At 42.2% G+C, this 17,294-nt stretch overlaps 1 protein-coding gene across 1 annotated transcript in view; it reads right to left on the reverse strand.

The window, feature by feature from the left end:
* TSPAN13 (tetraspanin 13) overlaps positions 1-13,338 on the reverse strand; it is a 31,486-nt gene extending 18,148 nt beyond the window's left edge. Inside the window, exon 1 of the mRNA XM_023215911.2 lies at positions 13,013-13,338. Coding sequence (XP_023071679.1) covers positions 13,013-13,075 — 63 coding nt within the window. The 5' untranslated portion in view covers positions 13,076-13,338. The remainder of the gene's footprint in view (positions 1-13,012) is intronic.
* Positions 13,339-17,294: the final 3,956 nt, after the last annotated feature.

Raw genomic sequence — 17,294 nt, forward strand, 5'->3', positions numbered from 1 at the left:
TACTAAAAAGAAGACTTTTAAAGATAATAATAAAACAATTTATTTCTCAGTAGTGATAATTATTTGTTATGGTTGGTTTGTAACTGTGAAGAGAATAAGACTATATGAGGTCTTCCAAACCAGTGATCTAAAAATTGCTGATTCAAATAGTTAACTCTAACTGCATAATTAAAAAGCCTAAGTTTGTCACTAGAATTTGCTAGACAAAAGGACTCCAAAGAATCTTTTGTTCTATTATAATAACAGTTTCCTTATGAAATCAACTGTAATAGAAAGTAAATGTACACCTATGACAAACAGTTTCCTTCCCTTTGGGAGATACAATGCTGATAAAAAAGGAATTATGCAGCATCTGTTAATTCATTGCTAGTAATGTTTATATAAGCAAGGAAGCACCAACCTTTCCCGTTTTCTCTTTAAGACAAAGAAAGACGAATCATATTAAAAGAATTTTAAAAAGAGAACTAAAGGAGCTGTAATGGAAAAGGTACACGAAAGCAAGATCATAAAACTGGTCATAAAAAGTGTCTAAAACTAGCATTTCTTCCTCAAGTAAACCCCAAGAGAAAGTGGCAATGGCAAAACTACAAGTGTACATGTGAATAGAGTCTAATGAAAGTGAATAAACAGGAAGGTGCTACAGCAAGGAACATAGAAATTCTCAGTCAGGCCAGGCAGAGTGGCTCATGCCTGTAACCCTAGCACTTTGGGATGCCAGGGAAGGAGGATTGCTTGAACCCAGGTAGTTTGAAACCAACCTAGGAAACATGGCGAGACCTTGTCTCTACCAAAAGAATAAAAAAAATTGCCAGGTGCAGTGGCAACCAACTGTGGTCCCAGTTACTTGGGAGACTGACTCAGGATAGCTTCAGCCCAGGAGGTCAAGGTTGCAGGGAGCTGTGTTCATGCCACTGCACTCCAGCCTGGGCAACAGAGCAAGACCTTGTCTCAAAAAGAAAGAAAGAAATTTTTAGCCACTGCTCACAGCACAAACACAGAACACCACAGCATAGGTGGGGCGTAGTGGTTCACATCTATAATCCTAGCACTTTGGGAGGCTGAGGCAGGATCACTTGAGCTCAGGAGTTTGGAGACCAGCCTGAGCAACTCAGCAAGACCTTGTCTCAAAACAAAAACAAAAGGAGAGAGAGAGAGGACACCACGGCACTGAAGTACCTGGCTAGAGATCCTAATCTGTTCCTTTCATTTTATAGGTGAGGAGTAATGTGACTTTTTTTCTCCCTATAGAACTGCATCATAGCGCCTAGGAATATATTTAAGAAATTTTTTACACTAAGATGTAATATTAAAGACACTATTATAATGCATAAGAAATTGTAGTTCCTGCTTTATAGGCATATCAACAGGTATTTGAATAGCATTTCTTTAATTTACTTCCTATGAGATTTGGTCACACAGTGATGTGTTAAGCACCAGTAATGCCCTCCACTCATATGACCTTTCCATTAGTTAACTACAAAATGTTAAGCTTATTCATTTTGTACTTTTTTACTTTTATCTGATTCAGAAATTTTGTCACATACACGTACATTCACATACAAGCAGAAGAGCATACTGTGTGTTGCCTAGAATAGAAGAACAAGAAATTCTACTTGGAATTAAGAAACTTAATATATTTGAGATCACTCTAGCAAACAGCATTGTTTTAACATTAAGCAACAAGTGTTTATGTATCTTTCGGATTGATATATACAATAATGGTATTAAAGAACAAAGAGAACCAGTCGCGGTGACTCACACCTTTAATCCCAGCACTTTGGGAGGCTGAGGCGGGCAGATCACGAGGTCAGTAGTTCGAAACCAGCCTGGCCAGCATGGTGAAACCCTGTCTCTACTAAAAATATAAAAAGAAAAAAAAAAAAATTAGCCGGGCATGGTGGCACATGCCTGTAATCCCAGCTACTCAGGAGGCTGAGACAGGAAAATCACTTGAACCTGGCAGGCAGAGATTGCAGTGAGCTGAGATCGCGCCACTGTATTCCAGCCTGGCAACAGAACGAGACTCTGCCTCAAAAAAATAAATAAATAAAAATAAAAATAAAGAACAAAGAAAGATATATGCATAATGTTCTTTATAATCCAGTATATGCAGGTGTTGAAATATTAAACCACTATACTAAGCCTTGCAGATGATGAAGAAATTGCTAGGATACGCTAGAATTAAGAATAGAAGAACTGGGAAAGTTGCTGCCCAGAAGAAGAATGACCTCTGTCTTAGACATGTGTTGTTTTTGCAACCTAACACATATATTTCCAGTATGACCCTTAATGACTGGCCCCTCTGACCATCAGCAGCAGCAGACACACAAAATTCTGGCCTACCAATCAATCATGGTTGCCCATCCTTCTATCGACAGTGATTGATCCAAGGGATGGGTCCATAAGCCAACAGGGTCAATAGGTATGTCCTGTAAGATCGGTAAAGGAATATCGAAAGGAAAAAACAACAGGTTCGTCTGACCTAGCAAGCTATAAGGACAACACTGATTCTGCCAGTGGCCATCATGTACAGGGAAAGATCTAGCCCCCAAAAGAAACCAAGCAGAGGCAAGCTACGCTGAAAAGCAGATGAAAGGGGTGAGCGACTTCTGAGTCACTTGATCCCGCAAAACCTTATGACCCAACTATTGGATGTCCCAGTTATATGAGCCAATATGATTGTTTCAAGAACGTCTATAACCCATGAAGTATCCTGATTAATACAAGCTTCACCTTGTGTTTATCACAATTTTTTAATACCTGAAAATTTGCACTGACCCTATTTACCTTCACCATTGAGACCACCTTCCTTACCAACCCCAAATCTAAATTCTCACCTTGTCAATAAGTTTTTAAAACCATGAGCACTCCCTTTTAGCTGAAAAGACATCCCGAAAGCTTCTTACTCTGCCATCAAAAGAAGAATGGAATCAATGAGCCAGAGGAATGTCCCATCTTTTTTCTACAAATACCCTCCTTGGCGTTCCTAAATTTAACACCGATATAAGTTTTACCACTGAGCAGGTCCGTGGTTGCCTGCAGACTAGGAGGGGGGTTTAGGGGTGGGAAAAAGGGATTTCAAAGAAGGATGAGGAGATTTTCAGGGGTCTTGAATGTGGTCATGGGTTCACAGGTGTATACATATGCCAAAACTTACCAAATGTTACACTTTAAGTATATTCACCTTAATGTGTCAATATTTCAATAGATCTGTTTCCCCCAAAAGACAAAGCTTTACAAGGAAAGACATTTTAGACCATCTTCTGCCTGGTATGGAACAATTCATGGTACCTAGAGTTTTGTATGTAATTTGGTGGCATGCCAAGGACAGTTGGGCAGGAAAGTTGACGGAGACCGGGCCCATGACAATATGCTTGAATTGTGCACATGCCCTGGGTTACCTGGGTCTTGACTTCTTTTTCCATGAAAATAATAAACCTTACCATTTTAAGCAGTGATAGCTGGGTTTCTATTACTTTGGGCTAAACTCTATTCCTAACATTGTGGTCTCTGTTTTAAAGCCAATCAGATCAAGTCGCTGGCTGTCCTTTGTTTCTGATCTCGAGATAAAGTCCATACTCCAAGGCTGACAAATCCCAAGATGTGAAGGGCCTGGATTATCGCCCAAGGTTATTCATTAGCCACCATTCCTCCTCCCAGCCATCCTTGGAATTCTTCTGATGGGCCTTCTACACTTTAAGCGCCAGACAATCAAGGCCCAAGTTATCTTATATTCCTAGCACCTGGCTAAGACTGTGAAGCAGAAGAGGTGCTCAAAACATGCTGTTGAATGAAAGAGCATATGATATTGCTCATTACCCTTTCAGGACAAGGAAATGCTAATTCTCCAATCTATAAAATATTTGGAGGGGAAGAAAGTCAGTCTAATGATGTTCCATATTATTCTCTGTCTACGTAACCTTCAATCTTTCATCAAATATCCACCACATTTCAAAAACAAGATGAAAAGGCAGATTTTAATATTGTGAAAACTACCTTTTTTTTTGAGTATCAAAATTCTTCCGAGGTAAGTGAATTGCTTTGAGGATGAAAGAATTTAAAACATTTGAAAAAGCCAGATTAGATGTTGTAAATTATTCAAAAATGTTTTGTTAGCACTAAAGCAAGAGAGAAGTTATGACGGTAGTGGAAGGCAAGCAAATTTAAAACAGCAGTAAGATACAGAAGGACTCTACCAACAAAACGTAATATGGCATCCATAGACATGTAAAGAAAACAAAGGTAGCCAGGTTCAATGGCTCACATCTGTAATCTCAGTACTTTGGGAAGCCAATGCAAGAGGATTGCTTGAGGTCAGGAGTTCAAGACCAGCCTGGGCAACATAGCAAGACCTGTCTCTACAAAAAAAATTTTTTTAATTAGCTGGGTAGGGTAGAGTATGCCTGTAGTTCTAGCTACTCAGAAGGAGAGAAGGAGAGAGGATTGCTTGAGCCAGGGGTTCAAGGCTGCAGTAAGCTATCATCACACACTGCACTCCAGCCTTGGTGACAGAGTGAGACCTTGCCCCTAAAAAAAGAAAACAAAGCCCCAGACTATCTTCCTCAATATGCCTCAATACTCACAATGAGGAATTACGTGTGAATACTGAACTCTCTTCTGAACTTCTGCTTAATGTGGAAAACTAAAGAGCAATTCAGAAAAGATCAAGCATGTGTTTCTACGATGCCAAACATCTGGATGGAAATGTGAAAACTCTATAAATAATCTAGATTTTGCTAAATAGCCAGACATTGAGTGTTGAAGCCAAAACCTCAGTTCTTTGATTGCTTTATGAATATTCTTCAAATGACACAGAAAGCCTGAAGTGCTCTTGCAAATATTTTTCTTCATTATGGTTCTCTAAGATGCCATTGCTTTTATACTTACTAAACAAAAAATACGAAGTATATGGAAATTAGATAAAGCTAACGAAAGTAAAGGACCTCCACTTGTCACTTTCCAAGGGTAACTAGTTGAGGTGACTTCCACAGCTGCCAACAAAGTCCCAACCCCACCTATCACTTCCTTCTTTGGAGCATTTCTGGGAGTCAAGAAATGAAGTATGAGTAGAAGAACCCTGTACTGATTCCTGCATTCAATTAACTAAATGCCAACCACATGCCAGGGCTGTGGCGGGCATGCAGGAAAGCCAGAATGACTGGGACATGGCCTTTATTGTTCAGAGGATTATAAGAAAAATAAAACGGTAATTGCTCTTTTCAATGACTTCTTCACTGACAAATTCAGGAACCAACTCTTGGTCCCCATCTCCTTGAAAGGGTTTGCACTTGACTTCTGAGACACCAACCTCTCTGCAATTTTCCTCCTACCTGACTGGCCAGTCCTTTTCAGGCTCCCTTGCTGAATGTTCCTCATCTCCTGCATCTCTTGATGTATGAATGGCACTGCTTCAATCCATGGACCACTGCCCTTCTCTATCTACTCTCACTAACTTGTTGATTTCATCCAGTCCCAACTCTTTAAATGGCTCCCTGAACTTAAATCTCCAGAAAGTCCTCTCCCCTGAATGACAGTGTGGTTACTATAAGTGCTACCTGACATTTCCACTTGGGTTTCTTTGGCATCGCATCTAATACTGAATCCTCTAATTCATCCCAAAGCCTGCTCCACCTACCATCTTCTCCATCCTAGTTAATGGCAAATCTATCCTGCCAGTTCCTTGAGCCACAAATCATAAGTAATCTGTGACTTGTCTCTTTCAGTAAATCAGGTCGCCCTACCTCCAAAACAGTCTCAGAATCTATTTCTTTTAATTTTGTTGCCACCATACTAATCCAAGCCTCCATCATCTCATGCGCAAATTATAGCAATAGCCTTGTAACTAGTCTCAATGCTCCCACCTGTGCCGTCTATAATCTATTCTTAACTCGAGTCATATAGCCTTTTATATAAAAATCAGACTATATCAGCCCTCAAGCCTAAACACACCATTGGCTCCCTATTTCACTTAGTATAAAAGCTCATGTCCCTGTAGTGCTCTCCTGGGTCCACCCATTACTTCTCTGACCTCATTTCCTACACTGCACTGCCTGCTTGCTCTGTCACACTCATATTTGACTCATCTGTCCCTTGCATAAACCAGCAATACTCCTCCTGGCCAGGCACAGTTGCTCACACCTGTAATCCAAGCACTTTGGGAGGTCAAGGTGGGAGGATTGCTTGAGGCCAGGTGTTCAATGCTAGCCCGGACAACACAGACCCTGTCTCTACAAAATAGTTTTTAAAATTAGCCAGGCATGGTGGCACATGCCTGTAGTCCCAGATACTCGGTAGGCTGATGTGGGAGGATCACTTGAGCCCAGGAGACAGCTCTCCGGCAGTGACCTGAGATCATGCCACTGCATAACAGAGCAATACCCTATCTCAAAAAAAAAAAAAGAAAGAAAAGAAAAAAAAAAGAAGCAGAAATATTCTTCCATCAGGATCTTTTCAAAGACCATTTCCTCTACCTGAAACACTTTTCCCAGATAACTGTTCTTCATCTCCTTTAAGCCTTTTGATACAGTTTGGATATTTGTCTCCTCTAAATCTCATGTCGAAATGTAATCCCCAATGTTGGAGGTAGGGCCTGGTGGGAGGTGATTCGTAGGGGTGGATCCCCCATGAATGGTTTGGCACCATCCCGTCAGTGATAAGTGAACTCTCCCTCTGAGTTCACGTGATATCTGGTTGTTTAAAAGTGTTTGAAAAGTGTCTGGCACCTCCCCCTCACCCTCCCCATGTGACACAGAGGCTTCCATTCCCCTTCCGCCATTATTGTAAGCTTCCTGGGGCCCTCATCAGAAGTAGATGCCAGCACTATGTTTCCTGCAGAACCACGAGCCAATTAAAGTTCTTTTCTTTATCCAGTCTCAGGTATTTCTTTTTTTTTTTTGAGACGGAGTCTCGCTCTGTCTCCCAGGCTGGAGTGCAGTGGCCGGGTCTCAGCCCACTGCAAGCCCCGCCTCCCGGGTTTACGCCATTCTCCTGCCTCAGCCTCCCGAGTAGCTGGGACTACAGGCGCCCGCCACCTCGCCCAGCTTGTTTTTTGTATTTTTTAGTAGAGACGGGGTTTCACTGTGTTAGCCAGGATGGTCTCGATCTCCTGACCTAGTGATCCGCCCGTCTCAGCCTCCCAAAGTGCTGGGATTACGGGCTTGAGCCACCACGCCCGGCTCAGGTATTTCTTTATAGCAATGCAAGAACAGTTTAACACCTTTCTTACACTGTTTTCTTTCTATGCAGGCCAAGCGTGACCACCACATGTGAAGCTGTGTACTCATCCTCCCACATCCACTCCACTGCCCCACCCATCGTTCCTTTTACTCTGCTTTATTTTTCTCCATAGCACTTATTTCCCTTCTAATATGATACATAATTTACTTACTTATTTATCATCTGTCTGCCCCATAAACGTAACCTCCATGAAGGTAAGCCATTGGGGTTTCATTCACTGCTACTGATACTCAATTAATATTCATGATTACAATAAAGAACAGAAAGAAAATAACTTGGGCACATCTTATACTTACATTAGACTCACAAATAACCCCAACCAGTTACAATTATAATACAATTTTACAGGAAGTATATTTGTTCAAGAGAAAGGGTAGAGGAAAGCCACAGACATGTTTGAAAAGTTGGCCAAGAATGGGAAAAAAAAAAGGATATTACAAGAAATATCCGATTCTACAGTGGATAAATAAAAGTAATTCCTACTTAATATTACTACTTTTTAACCTAATGCTAACTTTCATGCTTTAAAATATTTAGCTGTGCTTCTGCATTTAATCTTGATCACCATAGGCTAAAAGAAACAAAACATTGTTTTGAATGCATTTTCTTTATGCAAGTTTTACCTGTGAAGACTAGCTGGAAAGAAACAGCCAAGTCTATAAATTCAGCAAAATTCAACTTTTTCCACCTGAAGCTGTAACAACTTAATTTTATTTCTATTATACATCTAAAGCATTTATATACTATCTGATTTTATCCGTACACAGCTTCATGAGGGAAGACTGAAAAATATCATCACCAATTTATACATGAAGAAACTGAAATTCAAAGTAAGCTGTTTGTCTAGTAATAGAGTTGGAAAAGTTTCAGTTTTCTTCATTAATCCAGTGATCTTTCTTCCCATAATTTGTATGGACATATTTTTTTATCTAACAGATAAAAAAAAACAGAATTTTCTTCCCATAAATTGTATGGTCATAATTTTTTATCTAATAGATACGGCACACTTTATCTACCATAAAATGCATCCCAGGCTGGGAGCAGTGACTCATGCCTATAATCCCAGCACTTTGGGAGGCCGAGGCGGGGGGATCACCTGAGGTCAGGAGTTCGAGACCAGCCTGGCCAACATGGCGAAACTCTGTCTCCACTAAAAATAGAAAAAATAAGCTGGACATGGTGGCGGGCACCTGTAATCCCAGCTACTCAGGAGGCTGAGGCAGGAGAATCGCTGGAATCCAGGAGGTGGAGGTTGCAGTGAGCCGAGATTGCACCACTGCACTCCAGCCTGGGCAACAAGAGCGAAACTCCATCTCAAAAATAAAAATAAAAACAATAAAATGCATCCCAATTTCAGAGATGATAAAAATATAAATTAATGTGTTTTCAAAATAATGTAATTCGGGGGGCCGGGCGCAGTGGCTCAAGCCTGTAATCCCGGCACTTTGGGAGACCGAGACGGGCGGATCACGAGGTCAGGAGTTCGAGACCATCCTGGCTAACACGGTGAAACCCCGTCTCTACTAAAAAATACAAAAAAGCTAGCCGGGCGAGGTGGCTGGCGCCTGTAGTCCCAGCTACTCGGGAGGCTGAGGCAGGAGAATGGCGTAAACCCGGGAGGCGGAGCTTGCAGTGAGCTGAGATCCGGCCACTGCACTCCAGCCCGAGGGACAGAGCGAGACTCCGTCTCAAAAAAAAAAAAAAAAAATGTAATTCGGTATAATTTTTATGCTGCATGAGAATTTTTCTCAAAACAACCAAAAGTATAAGGAAAAAGCATCATGATAAAGAGAAAGAAACAAACATGGACAGACGTTAGAAGAATGAACACACACAGGAGAAACAAAACAGAAACTTCTGAAATTTCCCTCCTGATTTTAAAACCGGCAGGGCAACTCTTAAAAAGTCCCAGTAAATAGACGCTTGGTCATATTTTTCAGTTTGGTTCTATTTAACAAAGTCAGCTACCTTTTTTCTGGTTGGGTGTTTTCAATAGAGCTTTCTTCTCTGGTTAAGAAGCACAAGGAGACATATTACAAAGCTTCAAAATATTGCATATTTTCATACAAAATTTATTTCATATTTTCTAAAATTTCCCACAAATTGCTAAGCATAATTTTCAAAAGTTTTTTCACTATTTGTCAAACTCTTTTTGGCCTAAAATATTCCTATAAACTATTAAAATTAAGTCATTTTCCCAAATAGTTTTCATTTTTATGTATATCCTAAATGGTATCAAAAAGACCCACACACTATTTCTACATTTTCTTGATTCAATCACACCTCCTTTATTCCCCCTACTTCTCTAACCCACAAATATCTCCCACATTCCTAAATTTTATGGTGCCTAACGTCAGTATATTCCTTATACGCCATTTAATTTTCCCACTCCATATCTCTCATCTAGATCCTGTCTTCAGAGTGCATTTGCCTTTATAGGTATTTATTTCCCACAGTTCTCAAAAGAGTGCACACAGTAGGCAAATGTTTATTGACTGAATACAACTCCTGAAAATGTGTAGAAAAGGGAGTAAATAAAAACAAGGCTTCATAAAAGCATATTGATTTTTAAGCCCTGTTTGGTTTGCTGCTGTTTTTCCAAACTGAGAATAGCACCTGGCACACAGTAGGTACTCAAGCATTTGTTGAATGAAGAAACTGAAAGTTTCTTTAAATGCAGGAAGTTCTGAGGCAAGTCATTCTTAGAATGCCGTGAAGGTGAATTCGGGAATGTAGCTTCCCCCTTTTCTTCTATATTTACAAATTGTTAACACATACTACACTAATTTAAGCTTGCCCAGTACTGGCGATCCTATTAACTAAAATAATCAAGCCATGAACAACAACAAAAATCAATTGCTAACATTCTGCCAGCCGGGCGCTGTGGCTCACGCCTGTAATCCCAGCACTTTGGGAGGCCAAGGCAGGTGGATCACCTGAGGTCAGGAGTTCAACACCAGCCTGGTCAACATTGTGAAAGCCTGTCTCTACTAATAATCAAAAAATTAGCTAGGCATGGTGGTGCACGCCTATAATCCCAGTTACTCAGGAGGCTGAGGCAGGAGAATCGCTTGAACCCGGAAGGCAGAGGTTGCAGTGAGCCAAGATCATGCCACTGCACTCCAGCCTGGGCAAGAGAGCAGACCCCATCTTAAAAAAAAAAAAAAACATTCTGCCTAGTGATCACATTTCCTTGTTTGGGACTTGCAACTTGTTTTTAGTGACATGCTTTCTGAGCTGACCATGAACGTGGCACGAATCTCAGGCTCATTAGCAAGCTACCAGAGCATGCGGACAGTTCAGCTGATAGAATCCTAAGTTCCTCGAGAAAATGCTTCAACACAGCAGTGATGATGCTTCAGGCAGCCATGGTTTTTGCACCTGCTGTTCCCATATGCAATCCTGGTTTAACCAACACTTTTAGAAATGACCTCAAATGTAATCCTGTAGTGTTGAGCACATTTTAGAGACAGTGACCAGGGTGGGATTAGAACCTACAAAGAGTGTTTCTATTCATGACTTATAAAGAAATGTCTCCCAAATCTTCATGCTCAAACCATCCCCAACTGCCTCACATTTTTTTCATCTTAAAATGTTGAGAAAGAGATCAGGGGAGAAATAGAAGCTAAATAATGGCCATAGCACATTTTCAGCATCTATCTAAGACTTGATCCACCTTACCTGTCACTTGCCTCCACTTTAAACTGTTACATTTATTTAAGCCTATTTACAATGTAAAAGAACCAAGTAGTCACTAATTCATTTCAAAAAATGTCCCTTTGTCTAAAAAGTCTATGATTTAAAAGGGCTAGCCATTTTTATTGTCCTGTGAATTTCCAATTCATTAAGTTTTACTGCGCAGCTATTAAAACCAATAGAATACACACTTTGAAGGTCAATGATTTAGAATAGATATTAAATAGTCTTAATATGTCCCTTTAGAATCACCTTTCTTTTGCCTCACTTTCCCGATATACTCTAAATACAACTAAAAATGGTAAGTCTAGAAAGCAGTGGAACTTCATTTTTAAATAACTTGCCTTTCTAAAAAAATTACACATTAATTTATATAGACCCTTCAGTCAAGTAAGTATGCAAAGTAGACATTCCACTCTGTGTAAGCAGACACTGCAAGATTAAGTGTCTGGCAAACAGACGACTAAATCATTGGCAGAAAAAAAAAACAGAACTCAGGGCACAAAATAAGGAATTTAAAGTTCTAAGCAGGCCATTCACATTGATTTAAAAAAAAAAACAAAAGCAAACAAACAAAAAAACTAGAGAACTGGTCAGCATTTACTTAATAAACAGCTACGGTGATAAGCATGCCTCAGGTTGATACAGATGAATTTTGATCTGAAACTTGACATGTGTCTCCAAGGAACTAACTGTATCACCAGGTGTTCTAAAATTTTTTCCCCCAAGTCTACTATTAATGGCCATATTGACTATATTCTTACTAACTAGCCATAAAAGTATACTCAACGCCTGTTTCTGTCTTGACTTCAAAGCTTGCAATCATGTTCACATACAAAGGAAGAGTAATGGTAAAATGACCCAACCTCCTTCTCCTGTTGGTGACCACAAGGCAGCCTCTCTATTCCAAGGATGTAATCTAAGCTTGCACAGATGGCCTAGCTCTCTGTTAATGCACGGGTGCTGGGTTCGTTTTCAGGGTGGGTGCTGCAAAGCGCCAGGTATATTTATAGAAGGGAGCTAGACTACAATGGAGGGATGATGACAGAAGAGGAAGTTTCTTCCGCCTGGTAGAGGCAGCCTGTGGAAAGATCTGGATTCCACAGCCTAGGTTCCACTCCTGACTCGTCAACTACCAGCTATATAAACTTATTAAAACCTTTTTGGTCGTTTACCTTATGTATAAAATGTAGACAATGCCCCATTCCCTCTGAAGGTTGGCAGCATGATGAACGAGCATTGTGTACGTAAAACCTGGGACGTGATAGGCATTCAATAAACGTCGATCTGTCCTGCCCATCCTTCTGTTCACCCAGAATTGCGCCTCAAAAAATCACAAAGATAGCCTGCAGCGTTAAAACTAAGAGGCCCAAGCTGGTTAGCAGGGAAAGAAACGACTTGGGTGGGGGCTCGCTTATTTCCTGGAGGACTTGGTTTAAAATGGAGTTAGGATATTATAGATCATGGACAAGACACGCAGAAAAAGCACCATGTACGAGCAAAACTGACAATAACAAAAAGACATCCCTTTACTGCGAGCACGAAACAAACTTCGGAAGCGGCGGACATCCTGTGAACCTACTCAGTGGCCTCAATTAAAATCCAGAGCTAACCCAGAGGCACACCAGCCATATGCCGCCTCGTCAGTTTCAGGCCACGCCATTCTGCAAAACTGTCCGCAAGCCCGGACCGCTCTCGCGCCTCCACGCCTGGCCCAGATGCGTTTGGATGCCAGAAGCGAGCGGCAGAAGGGTTGGGGTGGGAAAGCGGGGAGGTCCGGTTAAATGTTTGAAAAACAAGGCGGTGGGTGAGGGGGCAGGGTGGAGCAATGTGGCAGAGACGCGGCCAGCGAGCCTGAAAGACGGCGGCTTCACAATGAACGAAAGGAAGAGATTGCGACAAGCGCCGGCGCCCGGTCCCCGGCGGGGACGGATGGTGAGGCCGGAGACGCGCAGAGCGTGGGAAGCCGGGAAGGGGGCGCGGGATGCAACGAGTGAGTCGCTGGCCAGACAGGGAAGCCAAAGAGCGCCCAAGCAGGTGAAAACCCCCAAGCGGGCAGGAACGAACTGGGGATACTCACGGTGTAAAGCAGGTTGAGGGCGCACAGGCAGTTCTTGGAACATGCGAAGCCCCCGCAAACCATCTTGGAACCTGTGGTTGCCGGCAGCTGCACGTAAATTCGACTCCCGCAGAGGTTCCCGGACAGCCGCTTTGTCCTTGCCTTTGGGGCCTGGCCCAGGAGGGGCAGCAGCGCGGACGTGGGTGGGGGACCGGGGCCGGGGCCTGGGGGCTGCAATACGCGGGTCGCGCGCGGCCGTTCGGAGCAGCTCTGGAACCTGCGGCCGCCGCAGCTGAATCGGAGCCGGAGCCCTAGCCCCGCCCAGCCCCTTCGTCTCGCCCCGCGCGCTGATTGGCCGCTGGCAGGGAACAAAGGTAGAAATATGCAAATAAATGCGCTCCGCCGGCCGGGATCCGGGAGGGGCGGAGCGGTCCCCGGGAGAGGGGGAAGGGGCCAAGGCAGTGTAGGAGGGAGCCCCAGGCCAGAACTGGTGTTGGCGGCGTCGGTGTGGTTTCCCCAGGAGCAGGTGAGGAGGGAGGGCGGGGCTCGGAGGAGATCCACGCTGGCAAGGAGAAATATGACAGCACCTCTGGATTCTTGGTCCTGGCAGATGACGTGGCACCATTTTGAATGAGATTTCAAAACTAAGCACCTGGTCTTGTTCAAGGAAGGAAGGCAGGAAGCAAGTAATGAATGAAAACATGTGAAAGATTTAAAAGAGAACGAAGTAGAGGGAAATGAAAGGGAGAAAATAAGTGAAACAATTTTTTTAAAAAAGAATAAAATCCCTGCTTCTCTCAGAAAATAAGATATGTGCCCTATAATTGTGACCTGTGACAGGTCAGACGTATCCTATAAAGATTTGCAGAATACTAATAAACTTTACGAATACATGCATGCAAAGGAAAATCAAGAGAGGGAGAAGGTGGAGATGGTTAATGGGTACAAAAAAATAGAAACAATGAATAAGACCCACTATTTGACAGCACAATAAGGAGACAATCGTTAATAAGAACTTAATTGTGTATTTTTAAATAACTTAAAGAATGTAACTGGATTGTTTGTAACTCAAAGGATAAATGTTTGAGAGGATGGATACCCCGTTCTCCATGATGTGCTTATTTCACATTGCACGCCTGTATCAAAACATCTCATGTACCCCGTAAATATATATACTTATATGTGTCAACAAAAGGTTTTTAAAAAAAATTTAAAAAGAAAATCAAGATAGATTGTTTATGTACTGGTTGTGAATTTCGGTAAACTTACTTTTTCACAAAAATAACTGAAAATCTTCAAATAACTCAGACTTCACCCCAATTAATTCGTTATCAGTTTACTGCTTCTCTACTATAGAAATGCATCTTGTATCCTTAATTCTTCACCTATAAATTGGGATTTTAAAAGTATGTCAAGCACTTTTTGCATAGTGCCTGGCACAGGGTAAGACCTCAATAAATGTCAGCTGGTATTCATAGATCTAACATTTTGTAAAGGCCTACTGTGTTCCAGGCCCTAAGCTAAGGCAATAGAGGTTTAGTTATTTTATAGTAGCTTCTACCAAAGAAAAAGGTTTTATAAAGAGATTTGCAAGTTTACAATACTGTATCTAACCTAAAGGTTCATATGGAGTAAATTATGTAATTGCAAATGCTAAATTTGTATTAAACATTGCAGCTGATTAAAATAATTTGTCGGCCAGGCGCCGTGGCTCATGCCTGTAATCCTAGCACTTTGGGAGGCCGAGGCGGGTGGATCACGAGACCAGGAGATCGACACCATCCTGGCTAACACGGTGAAACCCCATCTCTACTAAAAATACAAAAAATTAGCCAGGTGTGGTGGTGGGTGCCTATAGTCCCAATGGAGAGGCTGAGGCAGGAGAATGGCGTGAACCCGGGCAGCGGAGCTTGCAGTGAGCCGAAATTGCGCCACTGCACTCCAGCCTGGGCGACAGAGTGAGACTCTGTCTCAAAAAAATAATAATAATGAAATAAAATAATTTGTCTTCTTAGAATTCTCTGCTCCCTCTTGCAGCCTCTCCTTTCCTCCCCTGACCCCACCATACCAACAAGACCTCATTGATTTGTTAGGTTTTGTATTCCACATTCACTTTTTATATACAGCTAGAAATATTCCAAAAACTAACCTGGAAAATGATCCTCAGACACAAGCAATGCTTTGATGATGCTCAACTTTCCTTTTTCATAGCCAGAGGATTACGAAAGATGAGGCATTGGCAGTGAAATCTGTTCATTCTCTTCCTATTCCTAGGTGTCACCAATATAAATACCACTTCAACTATTATTCAACCAACTATTGCAACTCTGTCTTTGGCTTCTGCATAATACTCTTTACTATCTCCCTATAGGCTGAATCACTTTCTTTTCCCAGAGAAGTACCACCTATCAGTCAGGGTCCCAGCAAAAAGGAGATGACTCATTCAAATAGCATAATTGAGAAGAATTTCATAAAGGGACTATTTTCAAAAGTGTGGATGAAGTTGAAGGAAACCGGCCGGGTGCAGTGGTTCACACCTGTAATCCCAGAACTTTGGGAGGCCGAGGGTAGTGAATCATGTGAGCTCAGGAGTTCGAGACCAGACTGACCAACATGGTGAAACCCCCCTATCTCTACTAAAAATACAAAAATTAGCTGGGCGTGATAGCGGGTGCCTGTAATCCCAGCTACTTGGGAGGCTGAGGCAGGAGAATCACTTGAACCCAGGAGGTGGAGGTTGCAGTGAGCCAAAATCGTGCCACTGCTCTCCAGCCTGGGTAGCAGAGTGGAATTCTGTCTCAAAAAAAAAAAAAAAAGGAAACCAACAAAGGATGATGAGTCAGCTCAGAGATGGTAAGAGCAGGAAGTTCTAATTACCCCTAAGACTAAGGAGGTAATTTAAGGGAACAGTTACAGAAGCCAGGCAAGAGCTATAATTGTAGGAGAGTTGTCTGATAGGAGATACGGCTTTTGATAGAGGAAACAAAACAACTACTGAAAGTAGGAAACGAAAACAAATGGATGTGTTGCGATTTCTCGTGATTTGGATATAGAAATTTTCAAAAGATCATTTGCTCCCACCCTAATAAGAACAAGCAGCCTGGACAATATAGTGAGACCCCACCTCTACTAAAAATTGAAAAAATTAGCTGGGTGTGGTAGTGCAGACCTGTAGTCCCAGCTATCCCAGCTACTCAGGAGCCTGAGGGGGAAGGATTGCTTGAACCCAGGAGATCAAGGCTGCAGTGAGCTGTGATGGTGCCGCCGTACTCCGGCCGGGGTGCAGACCAAGACCCCGTCTCAAGGTAAGTAAGAACGAGCTAGATAAGCTACAAAATCATACTTACAACAAAAAACTATCGAAGAGCTGAGGGGCTAATGGCATCTAAAGGAACTAAAATCCAAGAAGTGATGAGACTTTATTAGAGGGGAAAAAACACCCATAGTCACTTTCATCTCTTATAGACTGGCTATGGAAGGGAGACACTACCTTTGAGGGGGATAAGGAGGAACTAAATGACTATTTAAGCATCTTCTAATGCCCCTACCTGGACTATGTGACAGTTTATAATCCAGAGCCCCAGCTACAGAATGACTCTGCAACTACTTGCCAGCTGTAACCCATAGGCCTTCTTTTAAAACAGGAAATATAAGCTACAAAGGCTGTGGTCAGGCAAGAGTGCTGCATTAGTTCGTTTTCATGCTGCTGAGAAAGATGTACCCAAAACTGGGAAGAAAAAGAGGTTTAATTGGACTTATAGTTCCACATGGCTGGGGAGGCCTCAGAACCATGGCGGGAGGCGAAAGGCACTTCTTACATAGTGGTGGCAAGAGAAAAATGAGGAAGAAGTAAAAGCAGAAATCCCTGATAAACTCATCAGATCTCACGAGACTTATTCACTATCACGACAATAGCATGAGAAAGACCAGCCCCCATGATTCAGTTACCTCCCCTGGGTCCCTCCCACAACATCTGGCAATTCTGGAAGATAGAATTCAAGCTGAGATTTGGGTGAGGACACAGCCAAACCGTGTCAAGTTCTAATAGATATTCTTCATCTCCAGCTATTTCAAGGTGCGTAGGCCTTCCCCAAATGCAAGATAGTGGCTAAAAGCTGGGGTTAAGTGAGGAAAAATGAGAAAAATTCCAATAAAGCAATCTGGCTCTTTAACTCCAGGGCTAACATAGCAGCAGAAAAGAAAATTCTCTCTATGGTACACTGAAAGAGCCCTCCAATGGCTGGAACAGAACCACAGAATAGCAAGAGAGCTCACAAGATACAGAAAGCCAAGGATGTGAGTG

Source organism: Piliocolobus tephrosceles, chromosome 8 (assembly GCF_002776525.5).
Source record: "Piliocolobus tephrosceles isolate RC106 chromosome 8, ASM277652v3, whole genome shotgun sequence".
In the NCBI taxonomy this organism is placed as follows: Eukaryota; Metazoa; Chordata; class Mammalia; order Primates; family Cercopithecidae; genus Piliocolobus; species Piliocolobus tephrosceles.